General features: G+C 56.3%; 2 protein-coding genes across 6 annotated transcripts in view; one reads left to right on the forward strand and one right to left on the reverse strand.

The window, feature by feature from the left end:
• Sult2b1 (sulfotransferase family 2B member 1) overlaps positions 1–625 on the reverse strand; it is a 61,131-nt gene extending 60,506 nt beyond the window's left edge. The window contains exon 1 of the mRNA NM_001039665.2: positions 383–625. Within this exon, the coding sequence (NP_001034754.1) occupies positions 383–549 (167 nt within the window). The 5' untranslated portion in view covers positions 550–625. The remainder of the gene's footprint in view (positions 1–382) is intronic.
• Lmtk3 (lemur tyrosine kinase 3) lies at positions 385–20,027 on the forward strand. 5 transcript variants are annotated; one of them, XM_039100954.2, is made up of 16 exons: positions 385–526; positions 2,192–2,304; positions 3,075–3,208; positions 3,425–3,575; positions 3,964–4,079; positions 4,518–4,636; positions 7,491–7,578; positions 7,912–8,060; positions 8,875–8,959; positions 9,041–9,162; positions 9,238–9,387; positions 9,671–12,108; positions 14,921–15,315; positions 16,623–16,758; positions 17,078–17,215; positions 19,531–20,027. In XM_039100954.2, the coding sequence occupies exons 2-16, from the start codon at positions 2,229–2,231 to the stop codon at positions 19,545–19,547; spliced, it is 4,314 nt and encodes a 1,437-aa protein (XP_038956882.1). In that variant the 5' UTR covers positions 385–526; positions 2,192–2,228; the 3' UTR covers positions 19,548–20,027. The 5 variants fall into 5 exon arrangements, with proteins under 5 accessions (XP_038956882.1, XP_038956879.1, XP_008757681.1 ...); XM_039100951.2 differs by having other exon boundaries at positions 445–580; XM_008759459.4 differs by having other exon boundaries at positions 445–580; positions 4,003–4,079.
• Positions 20,028–21,738: the final 1,711 nt, after the last annotated feature.

A 21,738-nucleotide genomic window follows, 5' to 3' on the forward strand; every position in this document is an offset into this window, starting at 1 on the left:
ACACAAAACTTAGCTGGTGGTTGAGGAACTGGGCATCAAAGCCGGCTTCTTCCGGCAGTCCTGACTTCTGGCACACAGCTGAACTAATCACACTGAGAGTACTTAAACATTTGTTGAGTGAACTTATGAACTAACAGCAAGCTATCCGACCTTATTACTGGTAGCCAATGCCCGGCCTGTCACCCTCAGGCTAAAACCCCTGCAGGTGGAACAACCCACAACCTGAGCCTCCAGCTGGACCAACAAGGACTGCATTTCCCAGAAGACCCTGCGCAGGCCCACAACTCCCTGTAAGCCTCCCTTTCTCCAGGTTCTGGTTCTTCAGTCAGGGGGTCCGCTTTGCTTGCTCACTTCCCGGTCACTCCAATCCCATTCCCTGTACCTTTCTGATCCTCCATTCCACGATGATCCTGCCTCAGTTTCTCCAGTGAGCCCACCGTGAGGCTTCCCCTCCTTCCAGTGCCCCCAGCGAGCAGTGTTGCGCGCGCAGCTCCGGTCCAGCCTCATTGAGGGGGACGAGTAGCAGGTATTCCTGGACCATGGAGACATCCTCGCCGAGAGCGGCAGTCCGCGCTTCCGGGTGTGTCTGCAGCTCTGTGTGCCGCCGCGTAGGGTGGGACCCCGAGACTGCAGCCTGGCACGTGATGTGTGTGTGTGTCTGTGTGTTTGTGTGCGTGTGTCTTGTCTGATGTGTCGGTGTCCCTGCCGACCAGGTTCCAGCCTTACCTTTGCCAATCCCCTGTACCGTGCATGGGGCAGTTGACTGTCTCCCTCTGTGCCTCAGTTTCCTTACCTATACATTGGGCATGATCAAAGCCTCTGTCTCGGGGGCTGTTGTAATGATTGGAAGGTAATACCGTAAATCTTGGGAAACGCTGGCGCAAAGTAAATCCTGCTAAGAATAAATACATGAAATAAACTACGCTTATGCATCTTTTGTGCCCATGTGTGTTGGTGTATGTGATGTGAGGCTGCAGTGGATAAGGAGTCCTCGTAATCACGTCTAAAGAGTGTCCATTCGTGCTGTCTGTTTAGGTAGGTGGTGTGCCTTTGTGTGTAATACGTGTGACTGTACTTTTGCACAGGGTGTGTTTGTGTCCCTGTTCTGTATTTGTGATTTTGCATAAGCTATGTGGCTTTGCATGTATGAAGTGTGTGTTCCCGTGTGCATGTATGTGATATGCGTTTGTCCCTGAAGGTGAGCAGTGTGAATACCTAGTGCCTGAATACATGCATGTGTTGTTTCTGTGTGTTCACATATGTGACTGATTAGCCTGTATCTGTGTGCATGCAGCTGTCGTTACGTGTTGAGTTAGTGATTTCTGTGTGTTCTTTGTTGCCTGTGTGGAATATCAGTTAGTGACTGCATGCCTCCTCGTGTCCCAAAGGGTCTGAATGGATCTTTGTGATAGCTCCCTGTGTTTGGAGCTCTATGTTGCATGTGTGCGTGTGCGTGTGCGTGCATGTGATGCTGGGGTATTCCTGTGTGGCTGGGTGAATCTGTACCAACCAGAGTCTGGACTGCCTATGCCTTCTCAGTGTGGTCTGTCCCTGTGTCTTTGTGTGTGACGTGTCTGTGTCTCCGTTTGCTGATGGCTGTCCACCTTTGTATGAGATGCGCTTGTGAAGGTTCCTGTGACATGTGTCAGCTGTGTGTAGGCTGTGTGGGCTTGATATCTGCATCTTAGCATGTAGCACACGTGTGGGCACCAGTGTTGTGTCACAGTGGTGTCAGGGCCACGCACTGTGGACCCTGCCCCCCTCCAAGGGTCTGTTGGTCTCTGTCCCTCCTCCCCCTCCCTATTCTCCCCTCCCGCCTGGCAGCCAATGCAACCGGGAACCAGTTGCCATGACAACGCTCCCTCCTTCCTCCTCCCACCCTTCCTCTGACAGGCTCTCTGCTCCCCCAATCCCGATTGTCCTCGGGGGCGGGGCCCTCGTTCTCTCCCCCCCCATCTTCCCCTCCCCCCTACCCCAGCAACCCCGGCTCCCCAGCTTCTCTTCTCCGTCCGCCTCTCCATCCCTTCATCCGTCTGTCCTTTCGAGGAGGGGGAGGGGGGTATCTGAAACAGTAAGCAACCCCTCCCTCCCCCTGTCCTGCATCTCCCGCCCCTCTCCTGGGCTGGGGGAGGCCAGGGTTGAGCAGGTCCCCATGGCTGGGGGCTGAGGGCCCGCCCCCCCTCCTCCCCAGCCGCCGATTCCTCCACCTCCCTTCCATCCTGGACAAGATGCCTGCACCCGGCGCACTCATCCTCCTGGCGGCCGTCTCCGCCTCCGGCTGCCTGGCGTCCCCAGCGCACCCGGGTGAGTATGTCCAGCGGTCCATGGCTCGCGCCCCACCCCCACCGGGCCCGCCCGGCACCTGTGCGCAGTCCCTGGGGACAAGCGGGTCTGCAGGGCTAGGGAGACCAGCCAGGGCGGGTGGGGAGTGGGCTGCGGGCCGAGTGCGTGCTTGTGAGCGTGCATGTGAGCTCATGTGCACGCGAGTGCACACGGGTGCGCGGGGAGATGGAAGGCCGCGGCCTTTGGGGAAGAGAGACCCTATTTCTAAGGGGAACACAGCTCTGAGGCTTTGCAGAGACCCCTCCCTCAGGCCTGAGACTGAGGCTAGAGGACAAGTCTGTGTTCCCAGTGTCTGTAAAGGGAACAGTTCTCAGTCACTCTTCAGGTGTGGGGTGGGCAGTGGGTTCAGCTCGGGGCAAATACCTTCCAACAGCCTGCAATTTGGGGATGGTGGTCATGAAGCTGTCTATGGTAGCATATTGTAAATTCTCAGAGCTCCAGGCCTCACTATTGCTAGTCACCGGAATGTATCCGGGTTACGGGATGCGTTTGGGGTGGGGGGGTGGGTCCCAGATTGGAACCAGAGAAGGGACCCCACCCCCAACCACCTGGGAAGGCCTTAAACTACAACTCCCACAATACATTAGACCACCTGGCTCCTCTGCCAAGGGGCCCCTGGATTCGGAGCATCATGGGGGTTGTAGTCCGAGACTAGCCCAGGATGGGAGGGGCATGGAGTCCGGTAGCCAGTGTCTTGAAGCCCAGACCCCAGCCCAGCCTTGTGCCCACAGATGGATTCGCTCTAAGCCGGGCCCCTTTGGCTCCGCCCTACGCTGTGGTCCTCATTTCCTGTTCGGGTCTGCTGGCCTTCATCTTCCTCCTCCTTACCTGTCTGTGTTGCAAACGGGGTGATGTTCGTTTCAAGGTGAGGTGCCCTAGGACTAACCTGGGAGAAAGACCCCAGGCAGCAAAGAGACCGGAGGTCCCAGAGCACTCCTAAGACCTAGGGCTTTGGGATCCGCACACCAGCAGGGATGGGGCTGGGATTTGAGGGACAGGCCTGTGAACTGAAGGGAGGCAGGATGGTGGCGTCTCAGCACCCTCCTCCCGATGCTCCCATTCTTCACCTCTCGCACCCCAGGAGTTTGAGAATCCGGAAGGGGAGGACTGCTCTGGGGAGTACACCCCCCCTGCGGAGGAGACCTCCTCCTCACAGTCGCTGCCTGATGTCTATATTCTGCCGCTGGCAGAGGTCTCACTGCCAATGCCTGCCCCGCAGCCTGCACACTCAGGTACTGCCCCTTACACCCCAGGATCCTTCGATCCCAACACTGAGGGTTTTCTTTCGTGGCTCAGGGAGGGTAGAGGGCAGAGGGCAGAGTCCTAGATTCGTGGAAGTAACTTATAGGGAAACCACACACACCATCTTGTAGAAAACACCAGATCCGAGAGAATCCTGCAGGATGGCCCTAACCTGAGAGCCAGTCTATAAGCCAACTAACCAGGCTTGGAGCTAGGGTTGCCAAAGGGAAGGGCTGATTGGGCTCTGGGATCTCATGGGCAACCAATGAGGAGGCTGGACCCTGCTATGGAATGTTGGAGACAGCCAATAAAAGGAGAATGTTGTCTACTCTGACTTCAGACCCCTCCCACTGTGGTGGTGTGGGGCATCCTTGATAGGAGAGAAGCTCAGGGCCTCCCCTCCCGCCCCCTCCTCAGACATCAGCACCCCCCTGGGCCTGAGCCGCCAGCACCTCAGCTACCTGCAGGAGATTGGCAGCGGCTGGTTTGGGAAGGTGAGGGGCCTGGGTGGGAGGCAGAGGGGTTATCCATACATCTCTGGCATGTGCTCCTGTTCTGTGTCTACCCCATTTGTCATCTGCTCTTGGCCTCCCCAGTCCCATGCCCTTCAGCCTGCCCCTCCACCTCCACCTCGCACCCACTCCCACCCACCTACCCCCACATCTGTCGGTCAGCGCCTCCCTCCTCACTCCATTGACCACTCCGCCTCGCCACCCGGCTCTCCACGCGTCCGTCAGTCTGTCCATCCTTCCATCCGTCCTGCGTGCATCGGATTCTGGGCCTGTGAGTCTCTCACTCCGTGTCTGGTAGGGGAACAGGGAGGTGGGACATTAAGGGAAGGCCTGGGAGTGGTTGGGAGTTTGAAACATGGGGAGCTGCCCCGGGGACCGGCTAGGCACAGGTCGGCATTGATCGTAGGACTCCTTGATCAGGTGATCCTCGGGGAGGTTTTCTCAGACTACTCGCCAGCGCAGGTGGTGGTGAAGGAACTCCGGGCTAGTGCAGGGCCCCTGGAGCAGCGCAAGTTCATCTCAGAGGCTCAGCCCTACAGGTATGTCCATGGACAGGGGTTCTAAAAACAAAATACCAGGTGGAGGAGGTGAGTTTCGGAAGTAGAGGGAAGCCAGTGTGGTGTCAAATCAGGCTTCTGGTCTTAGATTTCTTTCTGGCTGTGTGACTCTGGTGCTGGGATCTCCCTCCTGGAGTCTTGGGTCTTCCCTAGAGAAAGCTGGAGACGGCATGGGGAAGTGGTTCCAGGATTCTGAACCTGGTATCTTCATCCCAGCCACAGTTAAGACAAAGCTATCCCCGAGCCTGCCCTACCTCCCTTACCCACTGTGAGGAAAGACTTACAAGCACCCTGGTTAGGCATCTGTTCTTAACACACATTGTTGTACTTGGATGTAGTGAGCTTCCAATCTTAGGAAGTGTATACGGCTCACCCATCAAGACACAAACTTTAGAGTCTGGCCCAGCATAGTTCCAAGCAAGACCTCCCATGGTTCCTCGTGCTCCCAGGGTGCGGTCTCATTTCCCTCGAGCCTACTGGCCCTGCACAGTCGAACACTACAATCTTCTTGCCTCTGTCCTTCTGACCCCCGCTTCCCACCCCTTCCCTCCAGCCCCCACACATACCACAGTTGCTTTCCTGCCCCAAGGCCTTCGTTATTGCTTCTCCCGCTCTGTAGACTACCACATCTTACCTGCCCTGTCTAATGCAGAACTGGGGGTTCATGCTCCCTGTAGTCTTCGCTCAGAGGCCTGCCCTTGTCCCAGGCCCAGGTTAGGAGGGCCTTCTACAGGTATGGTGGGTGTTACCTTCAACTGTATTTAGAATGCTGAGGCAGGAGGATTGTAAGCTTGAGGCCAGCCTGGGCTGCAGAAGGAAACCCTGTCTTAAAAGGTGTGTGTGTGTGTGTGTGTGTGTGTGTGTGTGTGTGTGTGTGTGTGTATACGCTTGCTGGGGTCTTAATTTTGCCTTACTATTTGCGTATTGTCTAGGCCTTTCTCTAGACCATGACTATTTAAATTTAGGCTAAATAAAATGAAATCAGTCCAGAACACCAGATGTAGTCAGTGGTTCACCCCTGCAATCAGAACTTGAAGGAGACTGAGGCTGGAGGATCTCTAGGAATTTGAAGCCAACTTAGGCTACAAACAAATGACTTTAAATATTCACTTCCTGAGTGACACTTGCCACATTTCAGGTGCTTCATAGCTGACCCATGTCAGAAATCTCTTGGGACAGCACAGGCTGACTGGCTGCTCAGTGTCTTTCCCACCTCTGAGTTTTACAAGTTCCATCAGTCCTCAGCAGACTGATCCAGACATAGACCTTGAACTTAAATCCCAGCTATGTGGCACTAGGCAAGTTGCTTCACTTCTCCGATCCTCTGTCCCCTTCTGGATCACCCTGGTCTATATTCTGCCTCACAGAGTTGTGGTGAATCCCAGGCTTTCTCTCCTCATTGCCCTAGATCGCTGCTTCCTGTCATTCCTCAGGTTCCAGCATGTGACAGGCACTGTCCCCCAAGCAGGATGTCAGCAGACTCATCCTAGGAGGGGAAGGGCTGAGGCCTCAGCCAGGCTGTGGTTGTAACACAGATACTAGCCCTGCTGGCCCTGGTGCCAAAGTAACCCTTGGCATCTACTGGGCAGTGTTAGAGATAGAACTCATCTTTACCAGCCCCACGCAGTTTGGAGTATGAGAACAAGGCGGGTCATGAGGAGGGGAAAGGTCTGTAGGAGTCACTTTGAAAGACTGAGGAGTCTGGGTTCTGTAGGAGCTGGCAGTCTAGCAAAGCACTGTGGGAAGCTGGTTACAGTAAGAGGGAACGGAGAGTAAGGGTTGGGCTGTGGCTGGAAGTCACAGCTGGGATAGAGGGTGAAAGCCTAGTCAAGCATATGTCTAAGTGTTGGAGTAAAAGCAGCAGGCCTGCCTGGTCCACCTACCATGTATCTCAGCACCGAAGGCCGAGGCGGGAGGATGGTGTGTTCCCAAGCAGCCTCCATAACATAGAGTAGCCGACCCACCTGTACGACAAATAGCCCCTCTCCCAGCGCGTCCAGAGCCTCGTACAGGTACAGGAGCCACTGCCATCCATCAGAGGACATAAGCAAAGGAGTCAGGGTGACTTCCCTGGGAGACTGGGGAAGAATTCGGGTGCAAGGGTGAATGAAGAGGCAGTGAAGCCGTTTGGGGGGACCGATTGCAGCTGGGGCCTAAGCCATGGAGAGATGGTGCAGGGGTTAAGACTGTGCACTGCTCTTTCAGAGAACCTGAGTTTAGTTCTGGGAACCTTGTAAGTAGTCAGATGGCTCACAAGTGCCCTTTGCTCCAGCTCCAGAAGATCTGATGCCCTCTCCTGGCCTTCATGGGTACCTGCACTCGCAGGCACACACCCATACATAAACACACCTATGTAGACATAATTCTATACGATTATAAAATAAAGGGGAAAAAAAAAAACAGTGAAGGCCAGGCAGGTGTGGTGATTCACACCTTTAATCCCAGCACTTAGGATGCAGAGGCAAGTGGATGTCTGTGAGTGTGGTGCCAGCCTGGTCTACGTAGGTAGGTTCAGGACAGCCAGGGCTATGTAGGGAGACCCAGAGTTGAGAGGGAGAGAGAGAGGCGCCCCCCCTCCATAGAGAAGGGCTCGAAGTACAGAGGCCCCGAGCAGAGCCTGGGTAAAGTAGATTCTGGCCAGTGAGTAACTGGAACACCAGTGAGCATCTCGTGGGGCCACTGGGAAGCCATAGAGAGCTGGAAACATGCCAGTGGGAGGTCAGGGACAATCTGAAGGGAAGGTGTAGTACTCAGGTCAGGTCTACATGTCTGGGAGAGGGTTTGGCAAGGCAAGGCTCTGTATGATAGACACAGGCTTCTTTCCTGTCCCTTAAAGGAGCCTGCAGCATCCCAACGTCCTCCAGTGCCTGGGTGTCTGTGTGGAGACCTTGCCCTTCCTGTTGATCATGGAGTTCTGCCAGCTGGTGAGGGGTCTGGGGAGGGGGAGTGGCTGCTGGGAGCTACAAGTCAGCTTTGGTCTCAGGACTCCAGGGTCTCAGATCCCTGCAGTCAGTCACCTGTGTGACTGTGTTAGCATTCCTTTTTGACTTTTTATATTTTGGGGGCTGGGGGTTGAATCCCGGGCATCATGCATGAGTGGTGAGCATCTGACCCAACTAAGCTACATATCCAGGCTGTGTAAGTGACGCACGCAGCAGAGGAGACTGAGGCTTGGAGGGGCTGGCTGTCTAATGTGGGGCAGGGGGTGCTTTGTGCTCTCTTCAAAATGTGCTGAAGTGCCCTTGTTTCCCTCCCAGGGGGACCTGAAGCGATACCTTCGGGCCCAGCGGCCACCTGAAGGCATGTCCCCTGAACTTCCCCCACGAGACCTTCGGACATTACAGAGGATGGGCCTAGAGATTGCCCGAGGACTGGCACACCTGCACTCCCACAACTACGTGCACAGGTGAGCTGGGTGCACCCACAGCAGGAGACACGGGGAAGAACTGAGCAAGCAAGGACTCTAAAGTGGCAGGCACTCTGAAGTTTTGAAGGAAAGGAAGGGGAGGGGTCAGAGGAGGGGAGGAGTCAGGGGAGGGGAGGAGTCAGGAAAGGGGGAGGAGCAGGAAAGTAGAGCGGGATTTCAGGAAAGGAGAAGAGCTGAAAGAGGAGGAGACCGGCTGTGGTGGCTCTGGCCTATAATCTCAGCACTCAGAAGGCCGAGGCAGGACGATCCCAGCAGAGTTGGGGCCAGCCTGGTCTACATAGCGAGTTCCAGAACAGCCGAGGATACAAAGTGAGACCCTGATGGGGAGGGGGAGAGGAGAGAGAGGAGTCAGGAGGAAAGGAGCTTTGAAAGGTAGGGAGGAGTCAGGAGAGAGAAAGAAGGGAGTCTAGGGAGGGAAGAAACCGGAGAAAGGTGGGCAGTGCTAACAGAGGAAGAGAGAGGGAAGACTGAGGTGTCAGTAAAGAAGGTGGAGGAGTGAGGAGAGAGGGGGAGGAACTAGTAGAGGAAAGCGGGATTCAGGGGAGGAGTCAGGACAGGAGCAGCCAGAGGAGATGAGGGGTCAGGAGAGGAAGGACCCAGAAGAAGAGGAGGAACATGGCAGGGGCGGGGGGCGGGTGGGGAAGGTGGGGGAGGAAGGGGTTAGGAGAGGAGGTACCTGCACGCACGCACGCACGCACGCACAAGATGTGCAGAGTTGTGAAAGGGAAGGAGAGACATCGCACTGTGGGCAGGGCTTTCTCCTCACTCCGCCTCCCCCATCCCTACTCCGCAGCGATCTGGCGCTGCGCAACTGCCTGCTAACTTCAGACCTGACTGTGCGTATTGGAGACTATGGGCTGGCGCATAGCAACTACAAGGTGGGCAGAGCTTGTGAATGTGTCTATGCGTATGGATCAGTGTGTGTCACCTGCTGACCTGCTGACCCCGCCCACCCCTAGGAAGACTACTACCTGACACCCGAGCGCCTATGGGTGCCGCTGCGCTGGGCAGCGCCCGAGCTGCTGGGCGAGCTGCACGGCAGCTTTGTGCTAGTGGATCAAAGCCGTGAGAGTAACGTCTGGTGAGGCTATGGTTGTTGCCTGGGGGGGATGGGGCTCCACTTCTCCCTGACCTCTGACTTCTGACCTCCACACAGGTCCCTGGGGGTGACACTCTGGGAGTTATTCGAGTTTGGGGCACAGCCCTATCGTCACCTATCCGATGAGGAGGTCCTGGCCTTTGTTGTCCGCCAGCAGCACGTCAAGCTGGCCCGACCCAGGCTCAAGCTGCCCTATGCTGACTATTGGTGAGGCACTTGACTCCCAAACTTTGTATCCCAGCAACTGAGCATCCATGAATTCACCTTTCCCCATTACCTGATGCCTGAAGTGGGCAAACTGAGGCAGGGGAGTGGCACATCGAAGCTCTGCTTCATTCCCTCTCCTCCCCGAGGCCAACCCCGCCCCTCTGTTTTTCTCTGCATCTCGGACTCCATCTGCCTCGGGTCTTGGTCTTTAGCTATCTCTATTGGCCTCTGTCCCACTCGTCTGGACGTTTCCCCTCTTCATTATCCTCTCACTGGTCCCCAGGTATGACATCCTGCAGTCTTGCTGGCGGCCACCAGCCCAGCGCCCCTCGGCCTCTGATCTGCAGCTGCAACTCACTTACCTGCTGTCTGAGCGGCCTCCCAGACCCCCTCCTCCACCACCCCCTCCCCGAGATGGGCCTTTCCCCTGGCCCTGGCCCCCCTCCCATAGTGCGCCACGCCCGGGGACCCTGTCCTCGCAGTTCCCCCTTCTGGATGGCTTCCCCGGGGCTGACCCAGATGATGTACTCACAGTCACCGAGAGCAGCCGTGGCCTCAACCTTGAGTGCCTGTGGGAGAAGGCCCGCCGTGGTGCAGGCCGGGGTGGGGGAGCACCTCCCTGGCAGCCCGCTTCTGCGCCTCCTGCACCCCACACCAATCCATCCAATCCCTTCTATGAGGCACTGTCCACCCCTAGCGTGCTGCCGGTCATCAGCGCACGCAGTCCCTCGGTGAGCAGTGAGTACTATATCCGCCTGGAGGAGCATGGTTCTCCACCAGAGCCCCTCTTCCCCAACGACTGGGACCCGCTGGACCCAGGAGTACCCGGTTCTCAGGCCGCCCAGGCTCCCTCCGAGGTCCCCCAGCTGGTGTCCGAGACCTGGGCCTCCCCCCTCTTCCCTGCGCCCCGACCCTTCCCGGCCCAGTCCTCGGGATCAGGTGGTTTCCTCCTGAGTGGCTGGGACCCCGAGGGTCGGGGCGCAGGAGAGACCCTGGCAGGAGATCCTGCCGAGGTGCTTGGGGAACAGGGTACCGCACCCTGGGCGGAAGAGGAGGAGGAAGAGAGCTCCCCAGGCGAGGACAGCAGCAGCCTTGGAGGGGGACCCAGCCGCCGGGGACCCCTGCCCTGTCCCTTATGCAGCCGCGAGGGTCCCTGCTCCTGCCTGCCATTGGAACGGGGGGACGCTGTGGCCGGCTGGGGGGGCCACCCTGCCCTTGGTTGTCCCCACCCCCCAGAGGACGACTCTTCTCTGCGTGCAGAGCGGGGCTCCCTGGCCGACCTGCCTCTGGTCCCCCCTACCTCAGCCCCTCTCGAGTTTCTGGACCCCCTCATGGGGGCCGCAGCGCCCCAGTACCCCGGGCGGGGGCCACCTCCCGCTCCCCCCCCTCCACCGCCCCCTCCCCGGGCCTCCGCGGAACCGGCCGCGTCCCCCGACCCCCCGTCGGCCCTGGCCAGTCCAGGCTCAGGCCTCTCGTCTCCGGGCCCCAAGCCGGGGGACAGCGGCTACGAGACCGAGACCCCTTTTTCCCCCGAGGGAGCCTTCCCAGGTGGGGGGCCGGCCGAGGAGGAAGGGGTCCCTCGGCCACGGGCTCCCCCCGAGCCACCCGACCCAGGAGCGCCCCGGCCACCCCCAGACCCGGGTCCCCTCCCACTCCCAGGGTCCCAGGAGAAGCCAACCTTTGTAGTTCAGGTGAGCACCGAGCAGCTGCTGATGTCCCTACGGGAGGATGTGACAAAGAACCTCCTAGGGGACAAGGGGTCGACACCCGGGGAGACAGGACCCAGGAAGGCGGGGAGAAGCCCCGCGAACAGAGAGAAGGGCCCAGGCCCGAACAGGGACCTGACATCCCTGGTCAGCAGGAAGAAAGTCCCCAGCAGGAGCCTTCCAGTGAACGGGGTGACAGTGTTGGAGAACGGGAAGCCAGGAGTCCCGGACATGAAGGAGAAGGTGGCGGAGAATGGCCTGGAATCTCCGGAGAGAGGAGAGAGAGCCCTGGTGAATGGGGAGCCGATGTCCCCAGAGGCCGGGGAGAAGGTGCTGGCGAATGGGGTTCTGATGTCCCCAAAGATCGAGGAGAAGGTGGCAGAGAATGGGGTCCTGAGGCTGCCCAGGAACACGGAGAGGCCGCCAGAGACTGGACTTCGGAGAGTCCCAGGACCCTGGGAGAAGATGCCCGAGACTGGGGGTCTAGCTCCCGAGACGCTGCTGGATCGAGCCCCTGCGCCCTGCGAGGCAGTCTTGCCCCAGAACGGCTTGGAGATGGCCCCTGGCCAGCTTGGCCCAGTCCCCAAGAGCGGGAACCCGGACCCCGGGACCGAGTGGAGAGTCCCCGAGAGTGGGGGGGCACCGAGAGCCCCCGGGGCTGGGAAGCTGGACCTCGGGAGTGGGGGCCGAGCCCCGGGGGGCGCGGGGACGGTCCCCGCCGGCGGCCCCGCAAGCGCCGTGGACGCAAAGGCCGGATGGGTAGACAACTCGAGACCACTGCCACCTCCGCCTCAGCCACTGGGGGCCCAGCAGAGGAGGCCGGAGCCAGTGCCCCTGAAGGCCAGGCCGGAGGTGGCCCCAGAGGAAGAGCCAGGGGTCCCAGACAACAGGCTCGGCGGAGACATGGCCCCCAACGTAGACGAGGACCCCCCCAAGCCGGAGAGGAAGGGCCCGGAGATGCCACGCTTGTTCTTGGACTTGGGACCACCTCAGGGGAACAGCGAGCAGATCAAAGGTGAGGAGGTCGGGAAGGAAAGTGGATGGGCTGATACTGAATGCCTACCCAAGGGTCACTGTACCTTGGGCCTTGGCTGTGTTCCCATCTGCAGTGTTTACTGCTCTGGGTCTCACTTTCTTCCACCTGCCAAGAATGAATGACAGGGAACCCCCCTCTCCCACCACCTGGCTAGGTGGTTGTGAGGGGCAGGCCTTGACAAAGTCCTTAGTTACTGCCAAATTGTCACCATTGAGCTCTGGGATGTAATGGAGCCCTGTCTTTATTATTTAAGCTTGTATAGGTGGGGGTCTCCAAGTCAGGAACTAGGAGGTACCCAGAATTGGGGAGGGCTAGGAAAACAGGCAGGGGAGGCCCCTTGTCTAGGAACAGCCACTCCCAGGAAGGCCACAGGTGCTCTTTGTCGCATTGGCTGCTATTTATTTATTTATTTATTTATTTATTTATTTATTTATTTATTTAGATCGAGTTCTGGATGTTTGAATGGTTGTAGCCAGCTCAGAGGTCTGGTGATGCCAATCAGGGCCATGTGAGGGCTCTAAGAAGTTGAGAGTAACCAAGAGTGTGTCACACATCTCTGTGACAGCACTTGGGAGAGTGAAGCAAAAAGATAGTTGTCAGCCTGGGCTACATTTCAAGTTCCAAGCCAGTCAAAGATATATAGTGAGAGCTAGACTCAGACAAAACAGAAAGGCTGGGGAGATGGTTCAGTAGGTGAAATATTGATCCTAAAGCCACATAAAGCAGGTGTGGTGATGGGCTCAGAACTCCAGCCCAGCTACTCAAGGCCAGTGAGTGATCCTTTCTCAAAAGAGGTGGATGGTGTGGAGGAATCCTGAGGTTGTCTTCTGTCCTATACACACACGCACACGCACACACACACACACACACACACACATTTTTGAAGGCAGGCAGGATGGCTCAGCTGGTGAAGGCACTTGTCCTGAGTTTGATACCCAGGGCCTACATGGAGGAAGGAAAGAACTAAGTAAGTCCCATAGTTGTTACCTGTACACCACACACATGCTGTGGTCCATGTGTGCCTACACACATACATAAATACATGCACACAGACATAAATGAGCAAAACTTAAAAATTTTTAATTAAAAGGCTGGATGTGGCAGCGCACACACATATTCGATCCTAGCAGCAGGAAGCAGAGGCAGCCTGGTCTACAGAGTAAGCTCCAGGAAATCCAGGGCTACACAGAGAAACTGTCTCAAAAACAAACAAACAAACACCCAACCAAACAATCAAAAAACCAAAATAAATAAATAACAAGATGTTAATTGAAAAAAATTTAAAGGAAGCAGTAAACTAAAGAGTCTCTCCAATGTGTCAGGCCCTGGGGTATCCATGGCTGGACCCCAGGGGGCCTCAGGCCTTGTGCTGGCCCCTGTAGTAGGCAAGTGTTAGGGTAGCACAGGGTGAGGAGCCCCTGAGAGGCTAAGGGCAGAAAGGTGAGTCACATGGTGACGCCTCCCTCATGGGAGATAGTGTCCTCCCAAGTTCCTGAAACATTACAGAGCATACTGCCCTGTTTCTATTCTGCACTGGCACCCCACTCAGGTGTCTCAGATGACACCGGGTCACATGGCACTACTAGGTGAACTAAAATGCCTCAGAGAGTCTGGGTTGCCTTAGGGCTACTGGCTGAAAAGAGGCTAGGAATGGCTTAGGTCTTCCACCCAGGGAAAAAATCCCACACAAATTTCCGCTCCCTGGGAAGCCTTCGTGTTACTAGAGGCTGTCACTGCATCCTTATTGTGGGCATCCATGCGTCTTGACAGCATGGTGCCACAGCGCTCCTAATCCCACCACCTTCTGAGCCAGCAGTAAAGGAGCTAGGAGCACGTGGATGGCAGGGGAGGATGGAGGTGGGCACTAGATGGTGTATTTGGAGAGCTGCAATGGGTCTCACCTACACCGTCCTTCTCTGCCCCCTACTGTCTGTCACCCACCATAGTGCCTGCGGGTGGTTTACTTTCCCATGGGTGGAGGAAGGAGTGGCCTTTTCATTTCCCTGGGAGAAACAGTGGCCCAGAGAGGTGGATGTGCTTGTTGAGGGACACAGTGCAACAGTGAGGTGGGACTGGAAGAAAAGAAAGTGGCCTTGGGGACAGAGAAAGTGCTAGAAGATGACAACCAAGGGCCTAGAAGGAAACTCCCGGGGTTGGGGATTTAGCTCAGCGGTAGAGCGCTTGTTTAGCGAGCGCAAGGCCCTGGGTTCGGTCCCCAGCTCCGAAAAAAAGAAAAAAGAAAAAAAAAGAAAAAAAAAAAAAGAAGAAGGAAACTCCCCTTCTGCAGGGAAAAACTGGTTCGTTAACCCCAGGGATTGTGAGCACTTCCGAGCACAGACCTAAAGCTGCATGAGGGCCAGGGCCATTGTGTTCCGAGGCCAGGCACACTAACCAGGGCTGAACTGCTGCTGTCCTTTGCAGATGTGTGGCCAGAGCATGGATGACTGACTCTTAGAGGTGGCTCAGATCTGGGGACCCCTAGAGCTGAAGAACGGGAGAGACCCAGTTTCAGGCAGAGGGAATGGCATATATAAATGTTGAGTGGGGTCGGGGTGTGTGAAAATAGGGAGTCCTTAAAGAGCCTGGTTCAGAATGGAGAGAACAAGGGGCCTGAGGCTCAGATGCTGAGGAAGAAGCTTCTTGCTCTGAGTGCTGAGATCATGCCTTGCAGTGGGGAGGAATCTCTCACTCTGCACACAGAAAGGCCCTCGGGAGCCCCTCTGCATAGAGCTGTGGGCAGAGCCTGACTCATTGTCCCGGGCAGGAGCTCACCTGTCTTCTCCCCTTGCAGCCAAACTCTCCCGGCTCTCGCTGGCGCTCCCACCGCTCACGCTCACGCCGTTCCCGGGCCCGGGCCCGCGGCGGCCACCTTGGGAGGGCGCGGACGCAGGGGCAGCTGGCGGGGAGGCCGGCGGGGCGGGGGCGCCGGGGCCAGCGGAGGAGGACGGGGAGGACGAGGACGAGGACGAGGAGGACGAGGAGGCAGCGGGCTCTCGGGGACCCGGGAGGACGCGGGAAGCCCCAGTGCCCGTCGTGGTGAGCAGCGCCGACGGGGACACGGCCCGCCCGCTGCGGGGGCTGCTCAAGTCTCCACGCGCGGCCGACGAGCCAGAGGACAGCGAACTGGAGAGGAAGCGCAAGATGGTCTCCTTCCACGGGGACGTGACCGTCTACCTCTTCGACCAGGTGAGGGGGGGACACTTAGGGCAGGTAGCGTCAGAACTGGAGGGAGGTGGACCTCCTGGTGGTCCAGGTAAATGGGGCGGGCCCAGAGGGATTTGCATCTTCTAGTGCAAGTAGCAAGCTCAGTGGGTGGAGACTGAAAAGAGGTGTTTGATGTGGGTGCTGGACAACAAACTCTGGTAGTCAGGAAGAGGACCACACCTTAGCCTCTCTGCATCTCCAGCCTCTTGAGGCTGGGCTTTAAGTGGGGCGGACCTTATCACGTGGAGTTTTAAAATGGAGTGAGTTTGCTTGGTCGCCCAGATCAGTAGTCTCTGCTCTCAGGAGGCAGAGGCGAGACAATCTATAATTAATGTAATCTGAATAGTTCAGGACAGCTAGGGCTACATACTGAAATCCTGTCTCAAATAAATAAGAATGCCAAAGTAACCTGGACCTGAAATCTCCATATTATATATTCTAAAAAGGGTTTATTGCCTGAACGGAAAAAAGGGGTTTATTGCCTGAGCCTCGCTAGATAAACCTGGCGGTGAGACTCCATAGTTTGAGGCCATAATTGAAAACAGAGTCAGGTTCTGGGTTCAGTCACTGAGACCAAAAGACTTTTACATTTTACATTTTACATTTTATTTGTCTGTTTGTTTGAGACAGGTCTCTTTGTATAGTTCTGGCTGTCCTGGAATTTCTAGAGAAGGGTGGCCTGGAACTCAGGGATTCATATGCATCTTGATTTCTCTGTGTAACCCTGACTGTTCTGGAACTAACTCACTTTGTACACCAGGCTGGTCTCAGACTTAGAGATTCACCTGTCTCTGTCTCCTGAGTGCTGGAATTAAGGCGATCCCCACCTTGCCGGGCTCAAGGTGGAACTTGAGAGTTTGAGTGGGGACTGGGGTAATTGTCCCTTGGTGCTCGATCGCTTGGCTGGAGCGATTGGTTGGGAGGCTACAGGAGCAGGCTGTTAGCTCCAAGACATAGGTTTGGATCTCTGCAGCCCAGATCTTGGAGGTGGCACTGCGGGGTTTAGAACTGCGTCTTGGGTTAAGTGCTCCCTGAATTTAGGAATTCCTGAGCTGGGCGGGGCTTTATAGCCAGGTTAAGGAACAAAGACCAGAGTGAGATTAGGGCTTGTAGGAACCTTGGAAGGCAGGAGAAGGTTCCATTTACTTCTCCAAACAATACAATGTCAGCAATTACAAACTGGGGTGCCAAAAGCCCCAGCAATAACGTTGTGTTTTACTTCTCTTAGGTGATGCGGTGGTTGGGGTGTGACAATAGGTTCCCTATCGTCCTTTCACTTGTTTTCACAGGAGACTCCAACCAACGAGTTGAGCGTCCAGGGCACCCCCGAGGGGGACACGGAGCCATCAACGCCCCCAGCGCCCCCGACGCCTCCCCACCCCACCACCCCAGGAGATGGGTTTCCCAACAACGACAGCGGCTTTGGTGAGGGGCGGAACCCAAGATTTGGGTGGCGAGAGGGCGGGGCTTGCGAATGGAGGGAGTGGCCTTATTATGCAATGGGCGTGTCCTGTGGGCAGGGCAGGGCTAAGGAGGACCTGGAAGAAGAGGATTGGATCTAGGAGTCTATCCACTCCTAGGCTAGAGCTGGGAAGAGCTCAGGAAGGCAGGGGCTGGTAGAGCGAGGAGGGCAGGATGGGGGATATCTGAAATGGGAGGGATGGGACCTCGCTGAAGGGTAGGGCTAAAGGCCTTGGGCTGGTGTGCAAAGCTGGTGTATAAGTCTAGTTCACTTTCTTCCTAGGCGGCAGTTTCGAGTGGGCGGAGGATTTCCCCCTCCTCCCCCCACCAGGCCCCCCCCTGTGCTTCTCCCGCTTCTCCGTCTCACCTGCGCTGGAGACCCCGGGGCCTCCCGCCCGGGCTCCCGACGCCCGGCCCGCAGGTACAGTGCTTCCAGAAGACTCTGTCCCACCCCTCCCCAACCTCCCTACCCTCCCTTGCCTTGCTTCTCTCTCTTCGGTTCACCCTCTCAGTCACATTGGCATCTCCTAGCTCAGACCAGTTGGTTCCCAGTCACATCCTTGGACCGTTACACCCATCTCTGTTGCTTTAAGGATCCTTACGTACACACTCCCTTGCCTATCTTCCCCATTTCTGAGCTCAGATACCTTGATGGATCTCCATACCCTCTCCCAGGGCACTTAAAGCCAGAGGAGGATATGGCAGACACCCAGAGACAGGAGTCACTATAGTATCAGCGAACTCACAGCGACCTGCCATATTGCTACCCGCTTAATTTTCACTGGGATCCTGGCGGTGGATTTTAGTTCCACGGTTTTTACAGAAAGAACTGAGGCACTTCCTAGAAAGGAGGGTAGAGCCGGAATTGCGCCCCAGCTGCTGGTCCTGAGTGTTGTTGCCCTTTCGGGGTAAGCGTCTGCTGGGTGTTTTTGTTGATGGAAAGTCAGTTCTCTCCTGCCCCCTGCTGGCCACTATGTTGAACGCCCAGGTTTGTGAGGAAGGAGCGGTTAGGAACATCTCTATCCCTCTTCCCCAAATCCTCTGAGTTCTAGAATTAACCCTTCCTTTTTCATCTGTGTGATGTTGGCCAGCCTCTCTCTGCCTTAGCGTCCTCATCCATAGAATGGGGATGAGATTGGATCCTGCTCCTGAGTGTTATGAGGGTGTAAATGGCCTAATCCCCCCTGGGCATGCCGCCTGGTGGTCATGCGATGGTGTTACTGACCCAGGGCTGTGAACACCCTGCAAAACAGATGGAGGCAGAGGGTTTAGCTAGTTTGAGAAGCAGAAGGCAGGCCTGGGGCTCCTCAGGGTTCAGAGTTGGGCTGTGGGAATAAATGGGACAAGTTACAGAGGACTTGGGGGCATGGTGGACGCCTTTAATCCCAACACTTGGAAGGCAGAGGCAGACAGATCTCTGAGTTCGAGGCCAGCGTGGTCTATAGAGCGAGTTCCTGGACAGCCAGGGCCACACAGAGAAACAATGTCTTGGAAAACCAAAATATATAATACTACTATAGAAATAAGTAAATAAAGAGTAAAGGACTTAGAACTTTGCCCACAGGGTGCTAGGGAGCCATGAAGGACTGTAAGCAGGGAAGGGCCTAAGAATGGAATCAAATGGAGGCGGGTGCCTGAGGAGAGGCTGGACAGGAGTCTAAGGAGGGGAGGCTTATGCTCTAGGCACAGGGAGAGAGGAGGGCAAAGCAGAGTCCAGGGCAGTAAAGGCAGGATTGGGACTGAATCCCCATCTAACCTCAGGACCCCTACGAGCACAGGGCAGGGTGGGTCCAGGGTGTGGGAACATCAGCTAGATAGTGAGTCAGGATCCAGGCTGCTGGCAAGGTGACCTCACTCTTAGTCACCAGGAGTGGAGATGGAGAGCCCAGTGGTATGAAGCCCCAAATCCTTGCCTACTCTCACAGATACTCCCGCTAGGCATGGGTAGGGCAGCTTCTGAACATGTCTATCTCCCCAGAGCACAGTGGCTGCCCCTTGGCACTCCACATGCTGCATCCTCACGCTGGGTCCTGAGTGAGGGACTCATCCCATGTACTTTGAGAAGGAGCAGGGCTACATTTTCCACTCAAGGAGGGAAATGGTCTCTGGTGCCTCAACATGGCCAGACCCGAGCTGTCAGCACAGAGGTGTAAACGGGGGAGGGGCTGACCCCTTACCCCACTGGCCTTGGTGCTCTAGGTCCAGAGAACGAGTCAGGTTGTCATCTCCGGGAAGGCTGGGGGATGGACCTGCGACATTTTGTTGAAGGTACTGTGTGACAGACTGGATGCCAGGACCCAGACCTGAGCGCAGGCCCCATAGTCAGCCTATGCAGTAATGGTGCATGCAGACACCACGTTCCTCCTCACTAACTGGTATATTTAGTTAACACTCAATACCAGGAAGGGATGCTGGAGAAAAAGTTAAGAGGAAGCAAGTGGTAACCCAGGCTGTCCCAGGGTAACAAGGTAAACCGGAGTAGTTGTGGAAGACCACTAAAGAGGAGGCCTGAACTCCCTAGGAAGAGCATGTCAGACCCTGGGAATGGCAGATGCAAAGACCCTGGAGTAGAATGGTATCTGGACCATTTGAGGGCAGTGTGTCTGGAGCAGAGTTGGATGAGGACAGAGAGGAAGGGATGGTGCCGCTTACTGGGCCTTTGCCTTGAATGAGTTGGTTTCCATAAGCCTGTCTCTCTCCCCTGATTCCCATCCTTTCTCTACTCTCTGTTCTCAGGCCCCGTGGAGAACTGACTCCCCAAAGACCCAGCCCTTTTGCACCCCAAGAAGAGGGTTTGCGAGCAGAATCTTGTGTGGACGATGGAGCCATTGCCCCCGACACTGACACAGCCTCTGGGGAGGTGCCTGAGGCTGGGCCCTCCCTCTCCTCCACCATGTGCCAAATGGGAGGCCCAGGCCCTCCCCCAAGTCCCCCAGATGAGTCCCCTGATCCCCCTGATCCCCCCGACCCCCTCGGAGCCACATGAGGCAGGAAGCCCCATCGCTGGACAGCCACACTTCTTGGAACTGAACTGAACTCTTGGGCCCAGAGCCCCTGGCACAGCAGAGGCCCCTCCTGGCCTCATGAGGGTCACTGGCTTCAGGAACCTGGGCCCCCATCTTGCGTCTCCCCTTCCCCCAAGCCTGGCCCCTAGAGGGGGCCTCTAATTCAAACCTTCGCGTGACATTTTCACATTATTTAAAAAAAAGACAAAAACAACTTTTGGAGGAAAATGGGGCCTGTGTGTATTTGGGGAGGTGGGAGGGAGATGCCAGGAGTAGACACTGCATCAAAGTCACTGTGCTTTCCTCATAGCCCTGAGGCAAGGCACCCATGCAGCAGTGGAGTTTGCCTGCTTCTCCCTTCCGGTCCTTGCTGTTGGTGGCAACCCTGGCTTGGGTCCGGGCAGTTTGGGTAACCATGTTCCTGCAGGATCTGAAGCTGTTACAGGGTGACCAGGTGGTGGGAAGGGACTCAGAACTGATCTGCTGAAACTCAACTAAGCCATCTGCTAGCCACTGCCTGGCCTGCCTGCCCACCCTGGCCTGTCTCCATCTACTCATTTCTCCGTTACTGCCCACCTTCTGGGCAGGCACACAAATAGTGTCTATATGACCACGCATGCACACACCCCACCCACTTCCGACCCTAGACAGATGTTCTCCCACCTGCCCAAACGCTTCTGTCTTTGTCCAGTCTTCCTCGCAGTGACCTATGACTGCTGCTCTGGTTTCTTCCTGTTTCTGTGGTCTCCCATGCATCTCCCTTTTCTCTCTGCCTCAGTTATATGTTGGGTTTTGTCCCTGTCTCCTCCTCCCCCCTCTCGTGGCTGCCTGTTTCTTAGCTTCTCAGTGGCTAGGCTGTTGGTGTCTCTGCACTTGGGTCCCTCATCCCCTACACTTGGGGATCAAATTTACTGGTACATGAAGGGAGTGAACTTACACAGTGGAAGAGCCCAAGCAAGGGTGGGTTTGAGCAGGATAGTATAGAGGGGTAACAGGACATGGGGGGAGGAGGTCAGGAGAACCCAACCATAGGGTTTTCTTTCATCATAGGATTGGATTGCTGCCTACTAAGCTGTGACATGATTGAGAGGCAGGCCTGCCGCATAGGTTGGGGAGGGAACCATGGTAGTAGGGTGGGCCAGGTCTTGGCATCCTAGTTCAAAGAATGAGGGTTAGAGCCCTAATGCCGTGCCAGAGAGGTGGGCTAGGACCATGTGCTGTCTGCCTGTCTCACTCTGTATGTGTACCGTGTGTGAGACAAGATCTGTGACCCTGGTTGTCCTGTAACCCACTGTGTAGACCAGGCTGGCCTCCAATTCGGAGATTAGCCTGCCTCTGCCTCCTGAGTGCTGGGACTAATGGCCTCACCACACCTGGCAAGGGTCAGGATTTTTTAGGTCTGAGGAGGAAGGCTGTGGCCTGAACTGGTGGATATGAGGGAGGGACAGGACCGCCATGCCTCAGCCTGAGTAGTGAGGGCCAGACCCCTGGTGAGAGCCAGGCCAATCCAAGGTCTGAGATGCTATTATCCTACCCAGTTCAGGGAGCAGGGCTAGAGGTCCAATTCCCCAGGCTGCGGGGGAGGGCAGAGGCCAGGACCCCTGCACCTGAGGGAGGAACCGGGATCAGGACCACTGGTCTGAAGGAGGGTATACTATCGCACTAGTCCTCACCCACAAACTCATATTCAGTTATCTTCAACCGCAGAAACTTACTGCTTCACAGTGTGGAGGCTACAAGACCAAGACCATCGACATCAGTATTTGGAAAAATCTCTTCCGTGGTTTTGCAAGCCTGGCCTCAGGTAACTGTCGGCACTCCTTGGCTTGTCTGTGCTTTGCCCCTACTCTGCATTCATCTCTACGTGGCACCCTCTGTGGCCTCCTGTCCAAACACACACTTTGGGGACTTATGTGGGTATGTTGGTGGGCACTGGGAA

This window comes from Rattus norvegicus, chromosome 1 (genome assembly GCF_036323735.1).
Source record: "Rattus norvegicus strain BN/NHsdMcwi chromosome 1, GRCr8, whole genome shotgun sequence".
In the NCBI taxonomy this organism is placed as follows: Eukaryota; Metazoa; Chordata; class Mammalia; order Rodentia; family Muridae; genus Rattus; species Rattus norvegicus.

Coding starts and splice junctions, on each gene's coding strand:
- Lmtk3 (XM_039100951.2), top strand. CDS start 540: ATGGAGACATCCTCGCCGAGAGCGGCAGTCCGCGCTTCCGG. Junction 2,305..3,074: donor GGCGTCCCCAGCGCACCCGG/GTGAGTATGTCC, acceptor TTGTGCCCACAG/ATGGATTCGCTCTAAGCCGG. Junction 7,579..7,911: donor TCATGGAGTTCTGCCAGCTG/GTGAGGGGTCTG, acceptor TTTCCCTCCCAG/GGGGACCTGAAGCGATACCT.